The 24,240-nt window shown below is 47.5% G+C and overlaps 1 protein-coding gene across 1 annotated transcript in view; it reads left to right on the top strand.

Moving 5' to 3' along the window:
• The window catches only part of SLIT1 (slit guidance ligand 1), a 320,078-nt gene that overhangs the window by 263,070 nt on the left and 32,768 nt on the right, over positions 1-24,240 (top strand). Inside the window, exons 24-28 of the mRNA XM_038744026.1 lie at positions 519-590; positions 897-968; positions 14,395-14,558; positions 20,776-20,900; positions 22,910-23,007. Of these exons, the coding sequence (XP_038599954.1) occupies positions 519-590; positions 897-968; positions 14,395-14,558; positions 20,776-20,900; positions 22,910-23,007 (531 nt within the window). The remainder of the gene's footprint in view (positions 1-518; positions 591-896; positions 969-14,394; positions 14,559-20,775; positions 20,901-22,909; positions 23,008-24,240) is intronic.

The following is a 24,240-nucleotide window of genomic DNA, read 5'->3' as shown; positions in this document are numbered from 1 at the left end:
AGTACAGTGTCCGGCGCATAATAAGCACTTAACAAATGCCATAATCATTATTATTATTACTAAATTCTTGGGAGGGATTAAGACTGTGAGTCCCACGTGGGACAACCTGATCACCTTGTACCCCCCCCCCCCAGTGCTTAGAACAGTGCTTCGCACATAGTAAGCGCATAACAAATGCCATCATTATTATTACTCCAATACAATCAATCAATCAATCAATCAATCGTATTTATTAAGCGCTTACTGTACAACAGAATTAGCAGACACATTACCTGTCTATAACAAGCGCACAGTCCGCAGCAAAACCCCCACATCTCCAGGGAGGTGAGAGGGACCCAAGGATGGGGGGCTTGCAGGGACATAGACTGTGAGCCCGTTGTTGGGTGGGGACCGTCTCTATATGTTGCCGACTTGTACTTCCCAAGCGCTTAGTACAGTGCTCTGCACACAGTAAGCGCTCAATAAATACGATTAAATGAATGAATGCACATAACCGCGTGTGGCTTCTTTCTTCCCAGGATCCTCAGCTACAATTCCCTGCAGTGCATCCCTCCCCTGGCTTTTGAGGGGCTCCGCTCCCTCCGCCTTCTGTAAGTCCATTTCCACCCCTTCCCCCCCTGCCAGCCTCAACCTCCCCGCCTGCTCCCTCGGCTTCCTTAGGAAAAGATCCCTGCTGGCCCAACTAGAAAGATTCCCCATCCCTACCTAGAATCCTCCTCTGCTGCCTTAACTTGGCATCGGGAAAGGCCCTCCACCACTGAGGCCGGCTAGTTGATAGCCGTTACGAGAGGCGCGACTTGAAGGAAGCCCACGTCTCAGGCTCCTTGTTGAGCCGGTCATCCACGGTCTTCGATACCGAGGCCTCAGTGGTCCGCTCTGTCTCTCCGTCTTCCCAGGTCTCTCCACGGCAACGATATCTCCACTCTTCCCGAGGGCATTTTCACCGACGTCACCTCTCTCTCCCACCTGTGAGTACCTTCCCCGGGCGTGCTCGTTGTGGGCAGGGAATGCGTCTGTTATATTGTTGTATTTACTCTGCCAAGCGCTTAGTACAGTGCTCTGCACTCAATGACTGACTGACGACTGGCCGGCCGACCCTGCTCTCCAGCCCCTCAGTTTTTCAGCACAGGGCAAGAATCTTGAGGAATGTCTGTAAATAGGCAAGCAGCAGTGTCTAGTGGAAAGAGCCCGGGGCTGGGAGTCAGAAGACCTGGATTCTAATCCTGGGCTCTGCCACTTATGAGCTGTGTGACCTTGAGCAGGTCACTTCACTATGTTCGTTTCCTTCTCAGTAAAAAGGGGCAGTTCTCCCTCCTACTTAATAATGATGGTAGTTGTTAAGCGCTTACTGTGATGATGATGATGGCATTTGATTAAGTGCTTACTATGTGCAAAGCACTGTTCTAAGCACTAGGGAGGTTACAGTCAATCAATCGTATTTATTGAGCGCTTACTGTGTGCAGAGCACTGTACTAAGTGCTTGGGAAGTACAAGCTGGCAACATATAGAGACAGTCCCTACCCCACAGTCTAGAAGGTTGTTACAAGGTGATCAGATTGTCCCATGGGGGGCTCACAGTCTTAATCCCCATTTTACAGATGAGGTAACTGAGGCACAGAGAAGTTAAGTGACTTGCCCAAAGTCACACAGCTGACAATTGGCGGAGCTGGGATTTGAACCCATCACCTGTGACTCCAAAGTCCTTGCTCTTTCCACTGAGCCACGCTGCGTGAAGCACGGTTCTGAGCGCTGGGTGGACATAAGGTAATCAGGTTGTCCCAGGTGGAGCTCACAGTCTCAATCCCCATTTTACAGATGAGGTAACTGAGGCACAGGGAAGTCAAGTGACTTGCCCAAAGTCACACAGCTGACAAGTGGTGGAGCTGGGATTAGAACCCATGACCTCTGACTCCCAAGCCCGGGCTCTTTCCACTAAACCACGCTACTTCTCGCTGCTTCTTAGACCATGAGCCCCATGTGGGGCAGGGACTGTGTTGAACCTGATTATCTTGTACCTACCCTGGTGTTTAGTACAGTGTGTGGCACATAGTAAGCGCTTAATAAATAGCTCCCTTAGTTGCTGCTCCTGCATCACAGACTGCATCTGGCTTCACAGTTGGTGTGGGGACTCAATGCAGGGGGGTGGGGAGCACCTGATATTTCCTTGCTGGTAATTTCCTAGGGCCCAATCTCCCTTTCATATGGTTTTGTTTGTTTCTTTTCTTTTGTGGTATTTATGGCTTACTATGTGTCAAGCACTGTTGTAAAAACTGGGATAGATAGGAGCTTCTGGTTTCTAAGGAAACCAAATGCTGAGAACTGAGCCCAGACTGAGCCCCCTCCTTCCTCTCCCCCGCGTCCCCCTCTCCATCCCCCCGTCTTGCCTCCTTCCCTTCCCCACAGCAGCTGTATATATGTATATATGTTTGTACATATTTATTACTCTATTTTACTTGTACATATCTATTCTATTTATTTTATTTTGTTAATATGTTTGGTTTTGTTCTCTGTCTACCCCTTCTAGACTGTGAGCCCACTGTTGGGTAGGGATTGTCTCTATATGTTGCCAACTTGTACTTCCCAAGCGCTTAGTACAGTGCTCTGCACACAGTAAGCGCTCAATAAATACGATTGATTGATTGATTGATTGATTGAGAAATCTGTCTCTCCCCAGAACTGAAGCAAACACGGCGCTAGTGGGTAGAGCAAGGACCTGGGAATCAGAAGGACCTGGGTTCTAATCCCAGCTCCCTGGTTTTGTTCTCTGTCTACCCCTTCTAGATGTGAGCCCACTGTTGGGTAGGGATTGTCTCTATATGTTGCCAACTTGTACTTCCCAAGCGCTTAGTACAGTGCTCTGCACACAGTAAGTGCTCAATAAATACGATTGATTGATTGATTGATTGAGAAATCTGTCTCTCCCCAGAACTGAAGCAAACATGGCCCTAGTGGATAGAGCAAGGACCTGGGAATCAGAAGGACCTGGGTTCTAATCCCAGCTCCCCCACTTGTCTGCTGGGTGACCTTGGACAAGTCACTTTACTCCTCTGTGCCTCCGTTACCTCATCTGTAAAATGGGGAATAAGTGTGAGCCCTAAGCGGGCTATGGACTGTGTCCAACTGATTACCTTGTATCTACCCTAGCGCTTAGTAAAGTGCCTGGAACATTGTAAGCGCTCAACAAATACCATTAAAAAAAAAACACCTGACCTTATTAAAGGGAGAGAAGTCCCAGTCCCCTGCTTTTTGTTAAAGAATCAGCATCATCTCCAGGAATTACCGAGCCCCCGTTGTGCGCAGTGGACTGAATTGGACACTTGTTGAGAACATTCAGTTGAAGTAAAGGCACTATCCCTGTCCTCAAAAAGCTTATGCTCTAGTGGAGGAGACAGGTAGACATTAACCGCAAACCTGTAGCAGGAGAAAGAGTAAGAACAAACGCAAGTGGAGAGTGCACTGTTTTGGAAGGGTTGGGGTCCTGAGACTGCTGTCTTTAATATACTCTGTGCCTAAAGACAATTTATATCCCGGCCTGAGAGTCAGTGGACCGGGGTTCTAGTACTGCCTCTACCGTGTACCTGCTGTGTGACCTTAGGCAAGTCACTTAACTTCTCTGAGTCTCAGTTTCTTTACCTGCAAAATTGGGACCCGATACCTGTTTTCCCTGCACTTTAGACCATGAATCCCATAAGGGACAGGGACTATGTCCTTTCTGATTTTCTTGTATCAACCCCAAAGCTTGGCCCAGTGCTTGGCACATAATAAGCGCTTAACAAATGCCACAGTTATTATTTTTATTCCAATTTCCTCACTAGTAAAATGCAGCAGCCTTACCCAAGAATAGCGTAACAGTGCATTTTGAGCGTGATACGAGGCAGACTTAAATGCAGCAAGCGGCCTCCATTCATAACATTTACAGCCTGTCGGTCCGCATAAATGATTTTAAGAACGTCAGTGTTTGCATTTCTTGGGTTGTGAATTTTAACCCCGCAACCGTGTTGGAAGTGAACATAAAATCCAGGGAAGAAAAAGGAGCAGGAACCATGGGATGGTCCTGCCTTCAGCCTAGAGGTCGTTGAAGTAGAGATGTGAGACTTAATCCCTGCGTGTCAAAAGCAAAATTGAGCATTCTCCTCGACCCTACTGTTTCTTTCTGCAAATTCAGACTGTCCGTGGAAGAGCGGGGAGATTGGGCCAGTGGCCAGATCTAATTTATAAGAAACAAAGTGATAAATAATGATCGGATGGGGCAATAAAGATCGATTCGGATGTAATTTCGGAGAGCTCTGCGCAAACCAGACTTCTCAGTTAATTGCCTCTAAGCCAGCCTGACAGCCCTAATTGTGTGCAGGGATTTCCATTTTGTGATTCTCCAGGAGCCAGCGGATGGGATTGTCCAGATTGCTGCTATTTCTGCTCTATTGTAGCTCACCCATGAAAATGAGCTCTGGCCAGGAGCCCCAGAGAGATTAGATTGGGCCTGAGGTCAACCAGGCAGCCAGGCTTGATAGACTTTTAATCAGTGATATGTATTGAGCACTTACTATGTGCAGAGCACTGGACTAAGCGCTTGGGAGAGAACCATCCAACAGGATTAGCAGGCACGTTCCCTGTCCATACGAGCTCACAGTCTAGAGAGTCTAGACCAGAACCAGACTCTGCCTCTCCCGACTTTCCATCCATCCATGGATGTTCTTTCCATCCAGCGCTTAGTGCAGTGCCCAGCGCTTAGTACAATGCTCAGCACATAGTAAGCGCTTAACAAATGCCATTATTATTCTTATGTTTGTTTTGCCTGGGGATCAATGGGCGAAGAAGGCTCTGCTGGCTGAAGCAGCTGAAGTTTTTTGTTTGAGAGTGGAGGGAGTAAGGCGAAGTGTTGTGGAGTGCTTTTGCTGTCTTTATATTCTCCTGAAGGCAGAGGGTTCAGATAAGTAAATGTGAGTGAGGCCAGTAATGATAATACTAAGTGCTTACTTCATGCCAAGCATTATATTAAGCACCAAGGTAGATTCAATATCCTTTCTCTCTTTGATTTAGATTGGAAGCCCCATGTAGGACCCGATGATTTTGTAGTAATAACAATAATAATAATAATCATGGCATTTGTTAAGCGCTTACTATGTGCCAAGCACTGTTCTAAGCACTGGGGGGATACAAGGTGATCAGGTTGTCCCACGAGGGGCTCACAGTCTTCATCCCCATTTTACAGATGAGGGAACTTTTTACAGATGAGGTAACTGAGGCACAGAGAAGTTAAGTGATTTGCCCAAAATCATACAGCTGACAATTGGTGGAGCCGGGATTTGAACCCATGACCTCTGACTCCCAAGCCCGGGCTCTTTCCACTGAGCCACGCTGCTGTAAAATGGAGATGAGTATGAGCCCCATGTGGGGCAAGGACTGTGTCCAACCTGATTAACTCGAACGTACCCCAGCTCTTAAGAACAGTGCTTGGCATAGTAGATGCTTAACAAGTATCATAATAATAATTATTATTAAGTGGCTATGTACAGTGCTCCATACATAGACTGTGTCCAGTCTTTTAGACTGTGAGCCCACTCTTTTAGACTGTGAGCCCACTGTTGGGTAGGGACTGTCTCTATATGTTGCCAATTTGTACTTCCCAAGCGCTTAGTACAGTGCTCTGCACATAGTAAGCGCTCAATAAATACGATTGATGATACATAGTAGACTCCCAAGGACTGCACCTTCCCCTCCCTGATGCCCATCTCCCCCTCCTCCTGCATTGCTGCCTTTGCTACCACCAAGCTCGGCTTCACCATAGTCGGGGCATGGGACTGAAGTTCACCCCGGCCCGGGAGGATCCAACGGGCACCACTGCGGAGGCCATTCAATTCATTCAATCGTATTTAATGAGCTCTTACTGTGTGCAGAGCACTGTACTAAGCGCTTGGGAAGTACAAGTTGGCAACAAATAGAGATGGTCTTTACCCAATAGCGGGCTCACAGTCTAGAAGGGAGAGACAGACTACAAAACAAAATATGTGGACAGGTGTCAAGTAATCAGAACAAATAGAATTAAAGCTAGATGCACATCATTTTTATGAAACCCAGCTGCCATGTGGGAGCCTGGTGTCCGGGGAGGGGCTTTGGGTGATTTGCTGTGCAACCAAAACTCCGTTTGTAGCCTTGCTACCTGGGCATTTGGGCTCTCCGGTCCGAGTTTCCCTTGCAGTTACCTTTTTTTTTCCCCCCATTGCCATATCTCCCCTTCTTCCTTCTCCCCAGCCTTTCTGGGTCGCAGCTCACTGAGGCTGTTCCGTGCCACTCTCCCTGCTTAACCTCTTGGCCTTTCATCTCCTTTTTCTAAGCTGATTACAGACCTGGTAATCCTGGCTGCTTCCCAAGATGGGATTTTTTTTTTCCCATTTCATCTCATTTCCTCTTGTCTCAATGCCTGTTTAACCTGAACCCAGATTTTGACCGTGGTCCCCTGTGAACTGAGTTAGTTCTGCCTCTCAGAAAACTTGAGAAACGACCCCAGGAGGTGCAGTAGATTGCCCCTTGAGAGACTCTGAAACCCCTCCAGATGGTGCGATAGAATGGCCCTGGATGGGCTCCAGAAACCTCCAGAAGGTACGGTGGTTTATAGACTAATGATTCTCCATTAACCATTTGCCCTGGTCTCTTGCCCACAGTACAGATTGGCAAGGCTCATCCCATGACCCTGTCACTGCCTTTTTGTTATCCTGGCAGTGAAGTATGGGTTCGAATCTGCCATATTGTGTCTGGATTTCCTCTTGACTTCTCTGTAACCCGGTGGGGTTTTGCCCGCAATCTAAAGAGAAAAGAGACAGGAATGAATCCTCTCCCAAGTGGCAGAGCTAACTGACCCTTCTGACTCCAAATGCAGTCTGGCATTAGAACCAGCCTCTTCCCATTGGACCCAGATGCCACCCCGGTCCCAAAATATTGGGAAAGAACAATACAGCAATAAACAGTGACATTCCCGGCCCACTACGAATTTACAGTCTGTGGGGGGGTGTGTACTGGGGGAGTGTGAGAGGAGAAAGACATCAATAGCAAATAAATAAAGTTACAGATATGTACATAAGTGCTGTGGGGCTGGGAGCGGGGAATAACAAAGGGAGCAAGTCAGAGCAATGCAGAAGGGAGTAGGAGATGAGGAAAATGGGGTTTAGCTTGGGAAGGCCTCTTTGAGATGTACCCTCAATAAGGTGAGCCTGATGTTAGGTAGGGACTGTCTCTATATGTTGCCGACTTGTACTTCCCAAGCGCTTAGTACAGTGCTCTGCACACAGCGCTCACTAAATACTTTTGAATGAATGAATAAGGCTTTGAAGGGGGAAAGTAAATTTCACAGGTATTATTGCTACTCGTATTGTTATTGATGCTTTTTTATGGTATTTGTTAAGTGCTTACTATATGCCAGGCACTGTACTAAGCACTGGGGCAGATACAAGATCATCAGGTTGGACTCAGTCCCTGTCCCTCATCATCATCATCATCATCATTATCATCATCATCATCATAATGGTATTTGTTAAGTGCTTACCATGTGCCAAGCATTCATTCACTCATTCATTCGATCGTACTTATTGAGTGCTTACTGTGTGCAGAGCACTGTACTAAGCGCTTGGGAAGTCCAAGTTGGCAACACATAGAGACGGTCCCTACCCAACAGCGGGCTCACAGTCTAGAAGGGGGAGACGGACAACAAAACAAAACATGTGAACAGTTGTCAATTCATCAGAATAAATAGTAGTAAAGCTAGATGCACATCATTAACAAAATAAAATAAATAGAATAGTACTGTTCTAAGCCCTGGGGTGGATACAAGGTGATCAGGTTGTCCCCTGTGGGGCTCACAGTCTTAATCCCCATTTTACAGGTGAGGTAACTGAGTCCCAGAGAAGTGAACTGACTTGCCCAAGTTCACTCAGCAGAAAAGCAGAAGCAGTGTGGCTCAGTGGAAAGAGCACGGGCTTTGGTGTCAGAGGTCATGGGTTTGAATCCCGGTTCTGCCAATTGCCAGGTGTGTGACTTTGGGCAAGTCACTTAACTTCTCTGGGCCTCAGTTCCCTCATCTGTGAGCCCCACGTGGGGCAACCTGATCACCTTGTAACCTCCCTAGCTCTTAGAACAGTGCTTTGCACATAGTAAGTGCTTAATAAATGCCATCATTATTATTATTAGAAGGGGGAGACAGACAACAAAACAAAACAAGTAGACAGGTGTCAATACCATCAGAATAAATAGAATTATAGCTGTATACACATCATTAATAAAATAAATAGAGTAATAAATACAAATAGACACAAGTGCTGTGGGGAGGGAAGGGGGGTAGAGCAGAGGGAGGGCGGGATGTGCCCTTTTGCTGTTGGATAGAGATGCAAACCCAAAGAACCAGGCCTATCCAGGCCGCCCAGGAGGGTACCTACAGGCCGAATTCCTGAGGGCACGAGGCTCTGGTGACAGGAGCCAACCAAAAAGGGCCTGACATGCCCAGCAAATCCCCTTATCCCACTGGGAATTAGGATGGGACATCCAGTAAAGTCATCCACCTCTTTTACATGCATGTGGATATTCACTGACAGTCCCAGAACGTAGAGAAAGTAAAAAACAAAAGCCCCAAGAATTGGTTGCAAAGTCATATTTTAATAATGTCATTCAGTTGCTATCTTTGGTTTATAAAATGAAAAATCTCAGTCATATCTTTATATGGTCTTTATTATTATTATTCTCCCCCTCCTCCCCCTCTCCATCCCCCCCGCCTTACCTCCTTCCCCTCCCCACAGCACCTGTATATGTGAATATATGTTTGTACATGTTTATTACTCTATTTACTGAGTACTTACTCTATTTATCTACTGAGCCCCTTCCTTCCTCTCCCCCTTGTCCCCCCTCCATCCCCCCATCTTACCTCCTTCCCTTCCCCATAGCACCTGTATATATGGATATATGTTTGTACATATTTATTACTCTATTCATTTATTTATTTACTTGTACATATCTATTCTATTTATTTTATTTTGTTAGTATGTTTGGTTTTGTTGTCTGTCTCCCCCTTTTAGACTTGTGAGCCCACTGTTGGGTAGGGACTGTCTCTAGATGTTGCCAACTTGTACTTCGCAAGCGCTTAGTTCAGTGCTCTGCACACAGTAAGCGCTCAATAAATGCGATTGATTGATTGATATTTATTTTACTTGTACATATTTATTCTATTTATTTTATTTTGTTAATATGTTTAGTTTTTGTTGTCTGTCTCCCCCTTCTAGACTCTGAGCCCGTTGTTGGGTAGGGACCGTCTCTGTATGTTGCCAACTTGTACTTCCCAAGCGCTTAGTACAGTGCTCTGCACACAGTAAGCGCTCAATAAATACGATTGATTGAATGAATGAATGAATGAATGAATGGTGGGAAAGGCGAGAGATTAATGAGGGCATTGCGCCCTCTAGTGGACGGAGTGTTGCACTGCAGCTTTGTCTATCAATCAATCAATCGTATTTATTGAGCGCTTACTGTGTGCAGAACACTGTACTAAGCGCTTGGGAAGTCCAAGTTGGCAACATCTAGAGACGGCCCCTACCCAACAGTGGGCTCACAGTCTAGAAGGGGGAGACAGAGAACAAAACCAAACATACTAACAAAATAAAATAAATAGAATAGATAGGTACAGGTAAAATAAAGAAATAAATAGAGTAATAAATATGCACAAACATATATACATATATACAGGTGCTGTGGGGAAGAGAAGGAGGTAAGATGCGGGGGATGGAGAGGGGGACGAGGGGGAGAGGTGGAAGCTGGAAGCCTGGTGGTGGCTTCCAGCAAAGCCACAGTATTTGAGCCCCAGGAGAAATCTTGCGCGATTTTCTAGTCATCCCCCGGACTCCAGCTAAACAATCGCCCAAAGATACCTTTGCCTTGAAAATCTCCTAGGAAAAAGCCTCTTCAATCTCCTCTGACCAGGACTTGCAATATGCCATAATCCAAAAGATCAGGGATCTTAAATAATCATCATCATCACAATAATGATGGCATTTATTAAGCGCTTACTATGTGCAAAGCACTGTTCTAAGCGCTGGGGAGGTTACAAGGTGATCAGGTTGTCCCACAGGGGGCTGACAGTCTTAATCCCCATTTTCCAGATGAGGGAACTGAGGCCCAGAGAAGTGAAGTGACTTGCCCAAAGTCGCACAGCTGACAATTGGCAGAGCTGGGATTCAAACCCATGACCTCTGACTCCAAAGCCCGGGCTCTTTCCACTGATCCACACTGCTTAATTCATTCATCCTCCAGTTGGCCTTCCCAGACTGAGCCCCCTTTTTCCTCTCCTCCTCCCCATCCCCCCTACCCTACCTCCTTCCCCTCCCCACAGCACCTGTATATATATATATATGTACAGATTTATTACTCTATTTTACTGGTACATATTTACTATTCCATTTATGCTGTTAATGATGTGCATATATCTTTAATTCTGTTCTGACGATTTTGACACCTGTCTACTTGTTTTGTTTTGTTGTCTTTCTCCTCCTTCTAGACTGTGAGCCCACTGTTGGGTAGGTACCGTCTCTATTTGTTGCCGACTTGTACTTCCCAAGCGCTTACTACAGTGCTCTGCACACAGTAAGCGCTCAATAAATACGATTGAATGAATGGTATTTATTGAGCACTTACTGTGTGCAGAGCACTGGACTAAGTGCTTGGAAAGTACAATTCGGAACAGTTTGGAACAATTCGGAACAATTTGGATGGAGCGCGGAAGAGAGCAGCAGAAACATCTGGAACAATTCAGTAGACTGTCCCTACCCAAGAACGGGCTCACGGTCTCGAAAGGGGAGATGGACAACAAAACAGAACATCTGGAAAATGGGGATGAAGCCTGTGAGCCCCACATGGGACAACCTGATGACCTTGTATCTACCCCAGTGCTCAGAACAGAGCTTGGCGCATAGTAAGCGCTTAACCAATGCCATCATTATTATTATTATTACAATAATCAAAATGATGGCATTTGATAAGCACTTACTAAGTGCCAAGCACTGTTCTAAGCGCTGGGGTAGATACAAGATAATTCTTGTAAGATAAGAATAAATATAATTCTATTTATTTTGATGGTATTGACACCTGTCTACTTGTTTTGTTGTCTGTCTCCCCTTTCTAGACTGTGAGCCCGTTGTTGGGTAGGGACTGTTCCTATATGTTGCCAAATTGTACTTTCCAAGCACTTAGTACAGTGCTCTGCACACAGTAAGCGCTCAATAAATACAACTGAATGAATGAATGAAGATAATCAGTTGTCCCATTTGGGGCTTACGGTCTTAATCCCCATTTTATAGATGAGGTGACTGAGGCACAGGAATTTAAGTGGCTTGCCCAAGGTCACACAGCAGACAAGTGGTGGAGCCGGGATTAGAATCCATGTCCTCTGACTTCCAAGCCCGTGCTCTTTAGAGGAGCAGCATGGCCTAGAGGAAAGAGCCCGGGCTTTGGAGTCAGAGGTCATGGGTTCGAATCCCGGCTCCACCACATGTCTGCTGTGTGACCTTGGGCAAGTCACTTAACTTCTCAGAGCCTCAGTTACCTCATCTGTAAAATGGGGATGAAGACTGTGAGCCCCACGTGGGACAACCTGATCACCTTGTATCCCCCACCAGTGCTTAGAACAGTGCTTTGCACATAGTAAGCGCTCAACAAATGCCATCATTATTATTATTATTATTGTTTCCACTAAGCCACGCTGATAATAGTAATGATAATACTGGTGGCATTCGTTAAGTGTTTTCTATATGCTGATCACTGTGTTAAAAGCTTGGGTAGTTAAGTGCTTAGTACAGTGCTCTGCACACAGTAAGCGCTCAATAAATACGACTGATTGATTGAAGGGGAGGAAGAATAGAGAATAGAGAAGCAGCATGGCCTAGTGGATAGAGCACAGGTCTGGGTGTCAAAAGGACGTGAGTCCTAATCTTGACCTCTGCCACTTATCTGCTGTGAGACTTTGGGCAAGTTGCTTCACTCCTCTGGGCCTCAGTTACCTCATCTGTAAAATGGTGGTTTAGACTGTGAGCCCCATGTGGGACAGGGGCCGTGTCCAACCTGACTAACTTGTGTCTTCCCCAGCACTTAGTACAGTGCCTGGCATTTAGTAGGCAGTTAACATATATCATAAAAACCAACCAACCGACAAACAAAAAAAAAAAACCAGTTATTGAATCCCCATTTTACAAATGAGGAAACTGAGACACAAAGCAGTTAAGTGACTTGCCCAAGATTCACACAAAGAAGGCCATTGGTGACCAGAAGAACCCAGCTTTTCTGACTGAGTCCTGTGCTCTTTTCACTAACCATGTTCCTTTTCCAACTAACAGGCAGAGACCCCAGAGAGAGAAATAGCTCCCAATAATAATAATGATGGTATTTGTTAAGTGCTTACTATGTGCCAAGCACTGTTCTAAGCGCCGGGGTAGATACAAGGAAATCAGGTTGTCCCACATGGGGCTCACAGCCTTAATCCCCATTTTACAGATGAGGGAACTGAGACACGGAGAAGTTAAGTGACTGGCCCAAAGTCACACAGGGGACAAGTGGCGAAGCCAGGATTAGAACCCATGACCTCTGACTCCCATGCCCGTGCTCTTTCCACAAAGCTATGCTACATGGCTGCATGGAGAATAATTAAAGACCCATGTTTATCCTAAATCTCTACTACTGAAATGTAAGATTATTTCCTCTTATCCACAGGACAGACAGAAAACAACTGCTCACTGGCATGCTCTCCAGAGACTTAAACACTGTTATCAAGTTTTTTCTCTTTGTTTTTCTTCTTAGGTCCTTATCAATCAATGGCATTTACTTGGTATTTGCTCAGTGCAGAGCACTGTACAAAGCGCTTGGGAAAATACGATGCAGACTAGAGGACTTTTTCCAAACTTATAGCTGTTTCTGCTGCTCTCTTCTGAGCTCCATCCACATTTAAAAATGATTTAAACTCTTGGTCCATTCTAACCCCTCCACTCACCTTCCCGGACGAGCCAGTATTACCCAACATTGAATTTGGACAGTTCATTTTTATTCCTTGAATGAGTTACCCTGGACTTGCCTTGTCCTAACTTCTCCTGCTGGCAAAGTCTTGTTGAATCTGAGTTATTTTTTCCACCCACGGGAAAATTCAGTAAGCCAACTTGCAAGCCATCGTCCAGCTCATTAATATTTTTTAATGATAGTTGTTAAATGCTTACTACGTGCCAGGCCCTGTACTAAGCGCCGGGGTAGATACAAGCTAATCAGGCTGGACGCAGTCCATATCCCACATGGAGCTCACAGTCTTAATCCCCATTTTACAGATGAGGAAACCCAGGCACAGAGAAGTTGAGTGATTTGCCCAAGGTTACACAGCAGACACCGTGCTGACTGGGGGCAGGAAAGCAGCCTGGCCTAGTGGATAGAACACAGTCCTGGGAGACAGAAGGCCCTGGGTTCTAATCCTGGTTCTGCCACTTGTCTGCTGTGTGACCTTGGGCAAGTCATTTCCTGTATATATATGTATATATGTTTGTACATATTTATTACTCTATTTATTTATTTATTTTACTTGGACATATCTATTCTATTTATTTTATTTTGTTAGTATGTTTGGTTTTGTTCTCTGTCTCCCCCTTCTAGACTGTGAGCCCACTGTTGGGTAGGGACTGTCTCTATATGTTGCCAACTTGTACTTCCCAAGCGCTTAGTACAGTGCTCTGCACACAGTAAGCGCTCAATAAATACGATTGATTGATTGATTGATTGATTGATTGATTTCACTTCTCTGGGCCTCAGTTACCTCACATGTAAAAATGGGGATAAGATAATAATAATAATAATGATAATAATAATAATGGTATTTTTTAAGCACTTACTATGTGCAAAGCACTGTTCTAAGCACCGGGGAGGTTACAAGGTAATCAGGTTGTCCCATGGGGGGCTCACAGTTTTAATCCCCATTTTACAGATGAGGGAACTGAGGCCCAGAGAAGTTAAGTGACTTGCCCAAAGTCACACAGCTGACAGTTGGCGGAGCCGGGATTTGAACCCCTGACCTCTGACTCCAAAGCCCGGGCTCTTTCCACTGAGCCACGCGGCTTCTCCAGCCTCCAACCTGATTAACTCGTATCTCCCCCAGCGCTTAGAACAGTGCTTGGCACATAGTAAGCGCTTAAGAAATACCATTATTATTGTTAATATTATTATTAATAATATTGTCGTTCTTATTATTACTAGGAAAGTTCACCCGGGCAGAAGCGTCAGCCTCGCCCTGCCCCGGGAGGAAGGCAGGGTGGGAGGCTTGGTCTGCCTGGTGAACACTGTGCTGTTCGGTGGGAACTGTGCCACTCAGCAGCCTCTCTGTGCTCTTGGTTCTAGAGCCATCGGGGCTAACCCCCTCTACTGCAACTGCCATCTGCGCTGGCTCTCCAACTGGGTCAAGACCGGCTACAAGGAGCCGGGGATCGCCCGCTGTGCTGGCCCTGCAGAAATGGAAGGCAAGCTGCTTCTCACCACTCCCGCCAAGAAGTTTGAATGCCAAGGTGAGTGGGGTGGCGGGGTCACTCGTGGGCTCCCACCCTCACCCCGAGCCCTGGCAAATGAGGTCTGCCAATGGCAATGATCGAGTGCCCAGTGGTGCTGAGCACTAGTTCTTTCCCTGTTGGCACCCTGCTCGCTGCTCCCCGTGCCCCTGCGGGGGCCCCAACTTGGGTTGTGTCTGCCGCACGCAGCCGAATGCGGAAGATCGATCAATCATAGTCATTGAGCGCTGTGTGCAGAGCACTGTAGTAAGTGCTTGGGAGAGGACAGAATGCCCTCCCTCTGCCCCTCCGCCAAGCTAGCTCTCTTCCTCCCTTCAAGGCCCTGCTGAGAGCTCACCTCCTCCAGGAGGCCTTCCCAGACTGAGCCCCTTCCTTCCTCTCCCCCTCGTCGCCCTCTCCATCCCCCCCATCTTACCTCCTTCCCTTCCCCACAGCACCTGTATATATGTATATATGTTTGTACATATTTATTACTCTATTTTACTTGTACATATCTATTCTATTTATTTTATTTTGTTAGTATGTTTGGTTTTGTTCTCTGTCTCCCCCTTTTAGACTATGAGCCCACTGCTGGGTAGGGACTGTCTCTATATGTTGCCAATTTGTACTTCCCAAGCGCTTAGTACAGTGCTCTGCACATAGTAAGCGCTCAATAAATACGATTGATGATGACGATGATGATGTGCCTCGCTCACGTTCCCTGCAAAAGGGTCCGGGCTCAGACTTTGGCTGCCGAATCTGAGAGGAGGTGGTCCCCTTGGGGTCTGCTGTCATTGGCAGGAAATCTGGTTGGGGGCTCCTGCTAGGGGCTGGGCACTGGGGGGTTGCCGCTTCAGAGACCTTGGAGGATCCGTTTAGACCCATTGGCTGGTCTGGTGGGTAATATATGTATCTATTTATTTATTTATTTATTTTACTTGTGCATATCTATTCTATTTATTTTATTTTGTTAGTATGTTTGGTTTTGTTCTCTGTCTCCCCCTTCTAGACTGTGAGCCCACTGTTGGGTAGGGACTGTCTCTATATGTTGCCAATTTGTACTTCCCAAGCGCTTAGTCCAGTGCTCTGCACATAGTAAGCGCTCAATAAATACGATTGATGATGATAATACTAAAGCAGTCCATCACCTTACCCTCTCCTACCTCACCTTGCTACTTGCCTACTAATTGCCAGCTGTGTGACTTTGGGCAAGTCACTTAACATCTCTGGGCCTCAGTTCCTTCATCTGTAAAATGGGGATTAAGACTGTGAGCCCCCCGTGGGACAACCTGATCACTTTGTAACCTCCCCAGCGCTTAGAACAGTGCTTTGCACATAGTAAGCGCTTAATAAATGCCATCATTATTACATTATTATGTGAGGCCCAGCCCTCACACTTCACTCCTCTAATGCTATCCTTCTCACTGTGCCTCCGTCTCACCCATCTCACCACCGACCCCTCTCCCACTTCCTGCCTCTGGCTTGGAATGCCCTCCCTCCTCAAATAATAATAATAATGATAATAATAATAATAAAACAACAACATTTATTAAGCGCTTACTATGTGCAAAACACTGTTCTAAGCGCTGAATAAATAATTCAAATCCGACAGACAGTTAATCTCCCCCTCTTCAAAGCCCTTTTGAAGGCACATTTCTTCCAGGAGGCCTTCCTTGACTAAGCACCCGCACCTGTCCTCTTCTCCCACTCCCTTCCATGTCACCCTGACTTGCTCCCTTTCTTCTTTCCCCCTCCCAGCCCCACAGCACTTATGTACATATTCATTCATTCATTCATTCAATCGTATTTATTGAGCGCTTACTGTGTGCAGAGCACTGTACTAAGCGCTTGGGAAGCACAAGTTGGCAATATATAGAGACAGTCCCTACCCAACAGTGGGCTCACAGTCTAGAAGGGGGAGACAGACAACAAAACAAAACATGTGGACAGGTGTCAAGTTATCAGAAGAAATAGAAATAAAGCTAGATCATCATCATCATCATCAATCGTATTTATTGAGCACTTACTATGTGCAGAGCACTGTACTAAGTGCTTGGCAACAAATAGAGACAGTCCCTACCCAACAGTGGGCTCACAGTCTAAAAGGGGGAGACAGAGAACAAAACCAAACATACTAACAAAATAAAATAAATAGAATAGTAAATATGTACAAGTAAAATAAATAGAGTGCTAAATCTGTAATTTATTCAATTTTTTATATTAATGTCTGTCTCTCCTCCTCTAGACTGTCAACTCTTTGTGGGCAGGGATTGTGTCTGTTTATTGTTGTATTGTAATAGTATTTGTTAAGCACTTACTGTGTGCCAAGCACTGTTCTAAGTGATGGGGGAGATACGAGGTAATCAGGTTGCCCCACGTGGGGCCCCCAGTCTTAATCCCCATTTGGCAGATGAAGTAACTAAGGCACAGAGAAGTGGAGTGACTTGCCCAAAGTCACACCGCTGACAAGTGGCGGATCCGGGATTAGAACCCACCACCTCTGACTCCCAAGCCTGTGCTCTTTCTACTAAGCCACCTTGCTCCTCATAGCCAAGCTGCTCCTCGTGTACTCTCCCAAGTGCTTAGAACGGTGCTCTGCACACAGTAAGAGCTCTATAAATATGATTGAATGAATTAATTAATTAATGAAATAGGATTCATTCATTCATTCAATCGTATTTATTGAGCGCTTACTGTGTGCAGAGCACTGTACTAAGCACTTGGGAAGTACAACTTGGCAACGTATAGAGATGGTCCCTACCCAACAATGGACTCACAGTCTAGAAGGGGGACACAGACAACAGAACAAAACATGTAGACAGGACCCAATACTCTCCTCCATGACAGAGACCACTGCCCTCAGGACAGTACTTCATTCCTCTTCCTCTCAAACATGCCCTCCTTCCCTTCTCCTTCAAGTCCTCAGGTGAAATTCTGGTAATGGCCAGTTATTAAATAATAATAATAATAATAATGGCATTTGTTAAGTGCTTACTATGTGCAAAGCACTGTTCTAAGCACTGGGGGATACAAGGTGATCAGGTTGTCCCGCATGGGGCTCACAGTCATCATCCCCATTTTACAAATGAGGTAACTGAGGCTCTGAGAAGTTAACTGACTTGCCCAAGGTCTCACAGCAGACATGTGGCGGAGCCGGGATTTGAACCCACGACCTCTGACTCCAAAGCCCAGGCTCTTTCCACTGAGCCACACTACTTCTCTAATTAAATGAAAGAGTATTGAGAGCTCACCTCCTCCAAGAGACCTTCCCAGACTGAGCCCCCGATCAATCAATCGATCGTATTTATTGAGCGCTTACTGTGTGCAGAGCACTGGACTAAGCGCTTGGGAAGTCCAAGTTGGCAACATAGAGAGACAGTCCCTACCCAACAGTGGGCTCACAGTCTAGAAGGCGGAGACAGACAACAAAACAGAACATATTGACAAAATAAAATAAATAGAATAGATATGTACAAGTAAAATAAATAGAGTAATAAATATGTACAAACATATATACATATATACAGGTGCTGTGGGGAAGGGAAGGAGGTAAGACGGATTGCCCGACACTGAACACGTCCATGGGTGGACTCTGAATTTCCAGATGGTGCCCGGTCCGTGTGGACCGAGGTCAGCCCAGGGTCGGTGCCCCTGGATTTGGGGATCTTCTTACCTGTAGGCACTTGGAGTTCAGCTGGGAAGATTTCTTCCCCGCCGCAGAGACATGGCACTGCTCTTTGGTTTCTGTGTGGGTTGAGAGGGGCTGAACAGGGCACGGCTGCCAGCACTCTCAGTTGGGCAAAATGAGGGCTTCGGCCCTGGTTCCGGGGGAAATGGCACCGGGTGATCACAAATGCCAGTTTCTCGGGAGTGGGGTGGGACGGGACTGAGGGCGGAAGCTGCCAGGGCTCTGGGGATGAAGAGAAACGAGGCTCTAGAGGAGTGGGTAGGGATCGTTGGATTATGACTTCACTGAAGGCCAGGTTTAGGTCAGTCTGGCGCTTGTCAGTCAATCAATCGCATTTATTGAGTGCTTACTGTGTACAGAGTATTAGACAAGCTCTTGGGAGAGTACAGAGAAGCAGCGTGGCTCAGTGGAAAGAGCTCGGGCTTTGGAGTCAGAGGCCATGGGTTCAAATCCCAGGTCCGCCAATTGTCAGCTGTGTGACTTTGGGCAAGTCACTTCACTTCTCTGGGGCTCAGTTACCTCATCTGTAAAACGGGGATTAAGACTGTGAGCCCCCCAGGGGACAACCTGATCACCTTGTAACCTCCCCAGCACTTAGAACAGTGCTTTGCACTTAATAAGCGCTTAATAAATGCCATTGTTATTACTATTATTAAAATACAACCTAAATGGACACATTCCCTGCCCACAATGAGCTTACAATATAGGGGGGGAGACAGACAATAGTATAAATAAATGACAGATCTGTACAGAAGTGCTGTGGGGTTGGGAGAGGGGATGAATAAAGGGAGCAAGTAGGAGCAACACGGAAGGGAGTGGGAGAAGAGGAAAGGAGGGCTTAGTCAGGGAAGGCCTCTTGGAGGTGATGTGCCTTCAATAAGGCTTTGAAGGTGGGGAGAGTCATTGTCTGTCGGATATGAGGAGGAAGCGCGTTCCAAGCCAGAGGCAGGACGTGGGCGAGAGATCGGTGGCAAGATAGATGAGATGGAGGGAAAGTGCAAAGGATAGCATTAGACAAGGTTAGCTTGTCTGTGTTCAGTGACCCGTGGCCATCTAGGTCTAGTGGCAGATTCGACCCAAGAAGAGATTGGAATTCTCTTCTCCTTTTCTACGAGCTCCCCAAGACCTGAATAGCAGTGGACAAAGGCAACAGTAAAAATAATAATAGTGTTTGGTAAGCCAGTCACTGTACTAAGTGCTGGGGTGGATACAAGCAAATTGGGTTGGACACAGTCTGTATCCCACATAGTGTTCACAGTCTTAATCCCCATTTTACAGATGAGGTAACCGAAGCCCAGAGAAGTGACATGACTTGCTTAAGGCTACACAGCAGACACGTGGTGGAGCCGGGATTAGAACCCATGACCTTCTGACTCCGAGGCCCGAGCTCTTTCCAATCAATCAATCAATCGATCGTATTTATTGAGTGCTTACTGTGTGCAGAGCACTGTACTAAGCGCTTGGGGAGTACAAATTGGCAACATATAGGCCACTAGGCCATGCTGCTTCCCAGGTGCTCGGATACTTCAGACCCGAGTTCTGAGAACTGGCGTTGGCTCAGTGGAGTCCGCTCATGTGCCGCTTTGTGTGGTTTTCCAGTATTTTCAGAAGTTCAAAGCACTTTCCTCCTAGTTAAATCTCAGCACAGTGCTCTGTACACAGTAAACGCTCAATAAATGTCATTGATGGATTTCCCTGCCCCCCTACCCCATCCTGACCCACAGGCAGGGGGTCCTCCATTGTATAGAAGAGTCGGGGACTCAGCATGGCATAGTGAGAAGCAACATGGTGTATTGGATAGAGCGCAGGCCTGGGATTCAGAAGTTCATGGATTCTAATCCCAGCTCTGCCACTTGTCTGCTGTGCGACCTTGAGCAAGTCATTTCACTGCCTCAGTTACTTCATCTGTAAAATGGGGATTGAGACTGCGAACCCCCACCTGGGACAAGGACTGTGTCTGACCCAATTTGCTTGCTCCCACCCCAGTGCTTAGTACAGATTTCCCCCTTCTAGACTGTGAGCCCGCTGTTGGGTAGGGACCGTCTCTATATGTTGCCAACTTGTACTTCCCAAGCGCTTAGTACAGTCCTCTGCACACAGTAAGCGCTCAATAAATATGATTGAATGAATGAATACAGGGTCTGGCACGTAGTAAGCACTTAGCACATACCATAATGAATTAATTAGGAGGCAGGACGTGGGCAGGAGAGCACTCCTCAGTGCTCAGACGGGGTGGAGTGGGGGTCTGAACTGCAGGACACGGACTGCTGTAGGTCCCCCCTTGCTGACCCGCTGCATCTTGGCAGCATCGTCCAGGGACTGAAGAGTCAGGAGCCTGTGGCTTCACCTGGGGACCAGTGGGGCCAGCTGCCCTGTTGTTCCCGGGAAGGGGGTGAGTTTTCCTCAGTGGCCTCGGCAAGATGAAAGCAGCTAGGTCTCTCCATGGCTGTCTTGACCCAAGGCTGAAGATGGCAGCAAGGCATCTGCCCACTCCCAAGGCTCCCAGGAGATGCCTAACGTTTCTCCCGTCTCCCCTCCCTTCTCCCTCAGGCCCTCCCACATTGGCTGTGCAAGCCAAGTGCAACCCCTGTCTGTCCGAGCCGTGCCAAAACCAGGGGGTCTGCCAGGATGACCCCCTCGAGTTCTACAGCTGCGCCTGTCCCAGTGGCTACAAGGTGAGAGGGGAAGGGGCTCAGGGGGCTTGGGGCCCAGCAGACTCAGTGTTCACAGAACTTGGGGCTCAGGGGACTTGGGGCTCAGGGGGCTCAGGGATCTGGGGACCCAGGGAACTGGAGACCCAAGGGACTCAGGGCCCAGGGGATGTGGGGCTGAGGAGATTTGGGGCTCCAGGGACTTGGGGCTCTGAGGACTCAAAGGTCAGGAGATTTGGGGTTCAGGAAGCTGGGGACCCAGGGGAATCAGAGTCCAGGGGTCTCAAGACTTAAGAGCCTCAGGTCCCAGGGGACTCGAGATGGGAGGGAGGGAGTCGGGATTGGTGAATGAAGAGCTCCTCTGCGTTTTTAATCAGCTCTGGTCAGACCCCACTTCCCTCCCCACCTTGGGAGATTGGAGAAGCCGCTCATCCTAAGAGATCAGGACTGGTAGTCAGAGGACCTGCGTTCTAATTCTGGCTCTGCCACTTGCCTGTTACCCACTGTTGGGTAGGGACCATCTCTATATGTTGCCAACCTGTACTTCCCAAGCGCTTAGTACAGTGCTCTGCACACAGTAAGCGCTCAATAAATATGATTGAATGAATGAATGAATGTTATGTAACCCTGGGCAAGCCAGTTAATTTATTTATGCCTCCATTTCCTCATTTGGGAAATGGGGATTCAATTACTCTTCTCCCTCCTACTTATACTGTGAATCCCCTGTGGGACAGGGGACTGTAACTGACCTAATTATCTACCCCAGCGTTTAATCTGGTGTTTGGCACATAGTAAGTGCTTAACAAACACACAGTTGTTATTATTGGTATTGTTATTATCACAGGGAGCCCTGACAGCCTGTCTCCACCAGGGAGGTGACCTGTCTGTCATTCTCAGGGGGTGCTGCCATCACAGGAAGGATGGGGCGGAAAGATGCGGGGGTGTGGCTGAGTGAGGAGGGATGAGCAGGGAGAATGCAGGGGGAGTGCTGTGGTTAGGATGGGTGGGGCAGGGAGGATGCAGGGGACACGACTGTCACAGGAAGGATGGCCAGGTCAGGAGGGGTGAGGTGAGGAGTATGAAGTTTTCCATGTGCCTGTGAGAAGGGCAAGCAGCTGCACAGCTTGGAGTCCCCCAGATTTTCCTCGGGGCCCTGGTTCCATGGGGAAAAATCTCCTTTTAAGGGCCTTTACCCACCAGAAGCTGGGGCCATTCTGTCTCATCATCATCATCATCAATCGTATTTATTGAGCGCTTACTATGTGCAGAGCACTGTACTAAGCGCTTGTGAAGTACAAATTGGCAACATATAGAGACAGTCCCCACCCAACAGTGGGCTCACAGTCTAAAAGGGGGAGACAGAGAACAAAACCAAACATACTAACAAAATAAAATAGAATAGATATGTACAAATAAATTAAATAAATAAATAAATAGAGTAAAAAAAATATGTACAAACATATATACATATATACAGGTGCTGTGGGGAAGGGAGGGAGGTAAGATGGGGGGATGGAGAGGGGGACGAGGGGGAGAGGAAGGAAGGGGCTCAGTCTGGGAAGGCCTCCTGGAGGAGGTGAGCTCTCAGCAGGGCCTTGAAGGGAGGAAGAGAGCTAGCTTGGCGGATGGGCAGAGGGAGGGCATTCCAGGCCCGGGGGATGACGTGGGCCGGGGGTCGATGGCGGGACAGGAGAGAGCGAGGTACGGTGAGGAGATCAGCGGTGGATCCAAGGGTCCAAGGATCCAGCGGTCTCCAAGGGCCGGGGAGGGTGGGCGGGCGGGCCTCCGCTCCCTGGGGTCAGCTGGAAGGGAGGCCGGGTCTTGGGGGTCCGGTTTTTGGCTGCTGGTCAACACAGGAACCTAAGGGGTGACGAGGTACGCTCAGGGGCCAATGCCTTACCTCCAAGTGGGCTCCAATGCCATCCAGCTCCCGCCTGACCTCGGTGGGAGGTGCGTAGTGTGTCCTAACCCCAAGACGGTCTGGGTTTGCCTCTCATCCTGCTCCTGCCTGTGGTGCCGGTGGTTTTCCCCAGGGCAAAGACTGCGAGATCTCCGTGAGCAGCTGCTCTAGCAGCCCCTGCGAGAACAGCGGGACCTGCCACACCCTGGAGGGAGAGGGAGCCGGATTCACGTGAGTGATGCCACCAGGGACCCCATCCCCTCATTCATTCATTCATTCAGTTGTATTTATTGAGCGCTTACTGTGTGCAGAACACTGGCCTAAGTGCTTGGGAAGCACAAGTGGGCAACATAGAGAGACGGTCCCTACCCAACAAGGGGCTCACAGTCTAAAGGGGGAGACAGACAACAAAACAAAACACGTACACAGGTGTCACGTCGTCAGAACAAATAGAATTAAAGCTAGATGCATATCACTAATGAAATAAATAGAATAGTAAATATGTACAAGTAAAATAAATAGAGTTATAAATCTGTACAAACATGTGACCTTGGGCAAGCCACTTAAATTCTCTGGGCCTCAGTTCCCTCATCTGTAAAATGGGGATTAAGTCTGTAAGCCCCACATGGGATGACCTGATTACCTTGTATCCCCCAAGCGCTTAAAACAGTGCTTTGCACATAGTAAGCGCTTAACAAATACCGTCATTATTATTATATATACAGGTGCTGTGGGGAGGGGAAGGAGGTAGGCCCGGGGGATGGGGAGGGGGAGAGGAAAATGGGGGCTCTGTCTGGGAAGGCCTCTTGGAGGATGTGAGCTCTCAGTAGGGCTTTGAAGGGAGTCCTCTCTCTGAGCCCCCGTGGGTGGGTTTCCATCATCATCATCATCATTAATCGTATTTATTGAGCGCTTACTATGTGCAGAGCACTGTACTAAGTGCTTGGGAAGTACAAATTGGCAACATATAGAGACAGTCCCTACCCAACGGTGGGCTCACAGTCTAAAAGGGAGAGACAGAGAACAAAACCAAACATACTAACAAAATAAAATGAATAGGATAGATATGTACAAGTAAAATAAATAAATAGAGTAATAAATATGTACAAACATATATACATATATACAGGTGCTGTGGGGAAGGGAAGGAGGTAAGATGGGGGGGTATGGAGAGGGGGATGAGGGGGAGATGAAGGAAGGGGCTCAGTCTGGGAAGACCTCCTGGAGGAGGTGAGCTCTCAGCAGGACCTTGAAGGGAGGAAGAGAGCTAGCTTGGCGGATGGGCAGAGGGAGGGCATTCCAGGCCCGGGGGATGAGGTGGGCCGGGGCTCGATGGCAGGACAGGTGAGAACGAGGCACGGTGAGGAGGTTAGCGACAGAGGAGCGGAGGGTGCCGGCTGGGCTGGAGAAGGAGAGAAGGGAGGTGAGGTAGGAGGGGGCGAGGTGATGGACAGCCTTGAAGCC

Source organism: Tachyglossus aculeatus, chromosome 3, assembly GCF_015852505.1.
Source record: "Tachyglossus aculeatus isolate mTacAcu1 chromosome 3, mTacAcu1.pri, whole genome shotgun sequence".
Lineage (NCBI taxonomy): Eukaryota > Metazoa > Chordata > Mammalia > Monotremata > Tachyglossidae > Tachyglossus > Tachyglossus aculeatus.
This window is presented reverse-complemented; position numbering and strand designations above follow the sequence as displayed.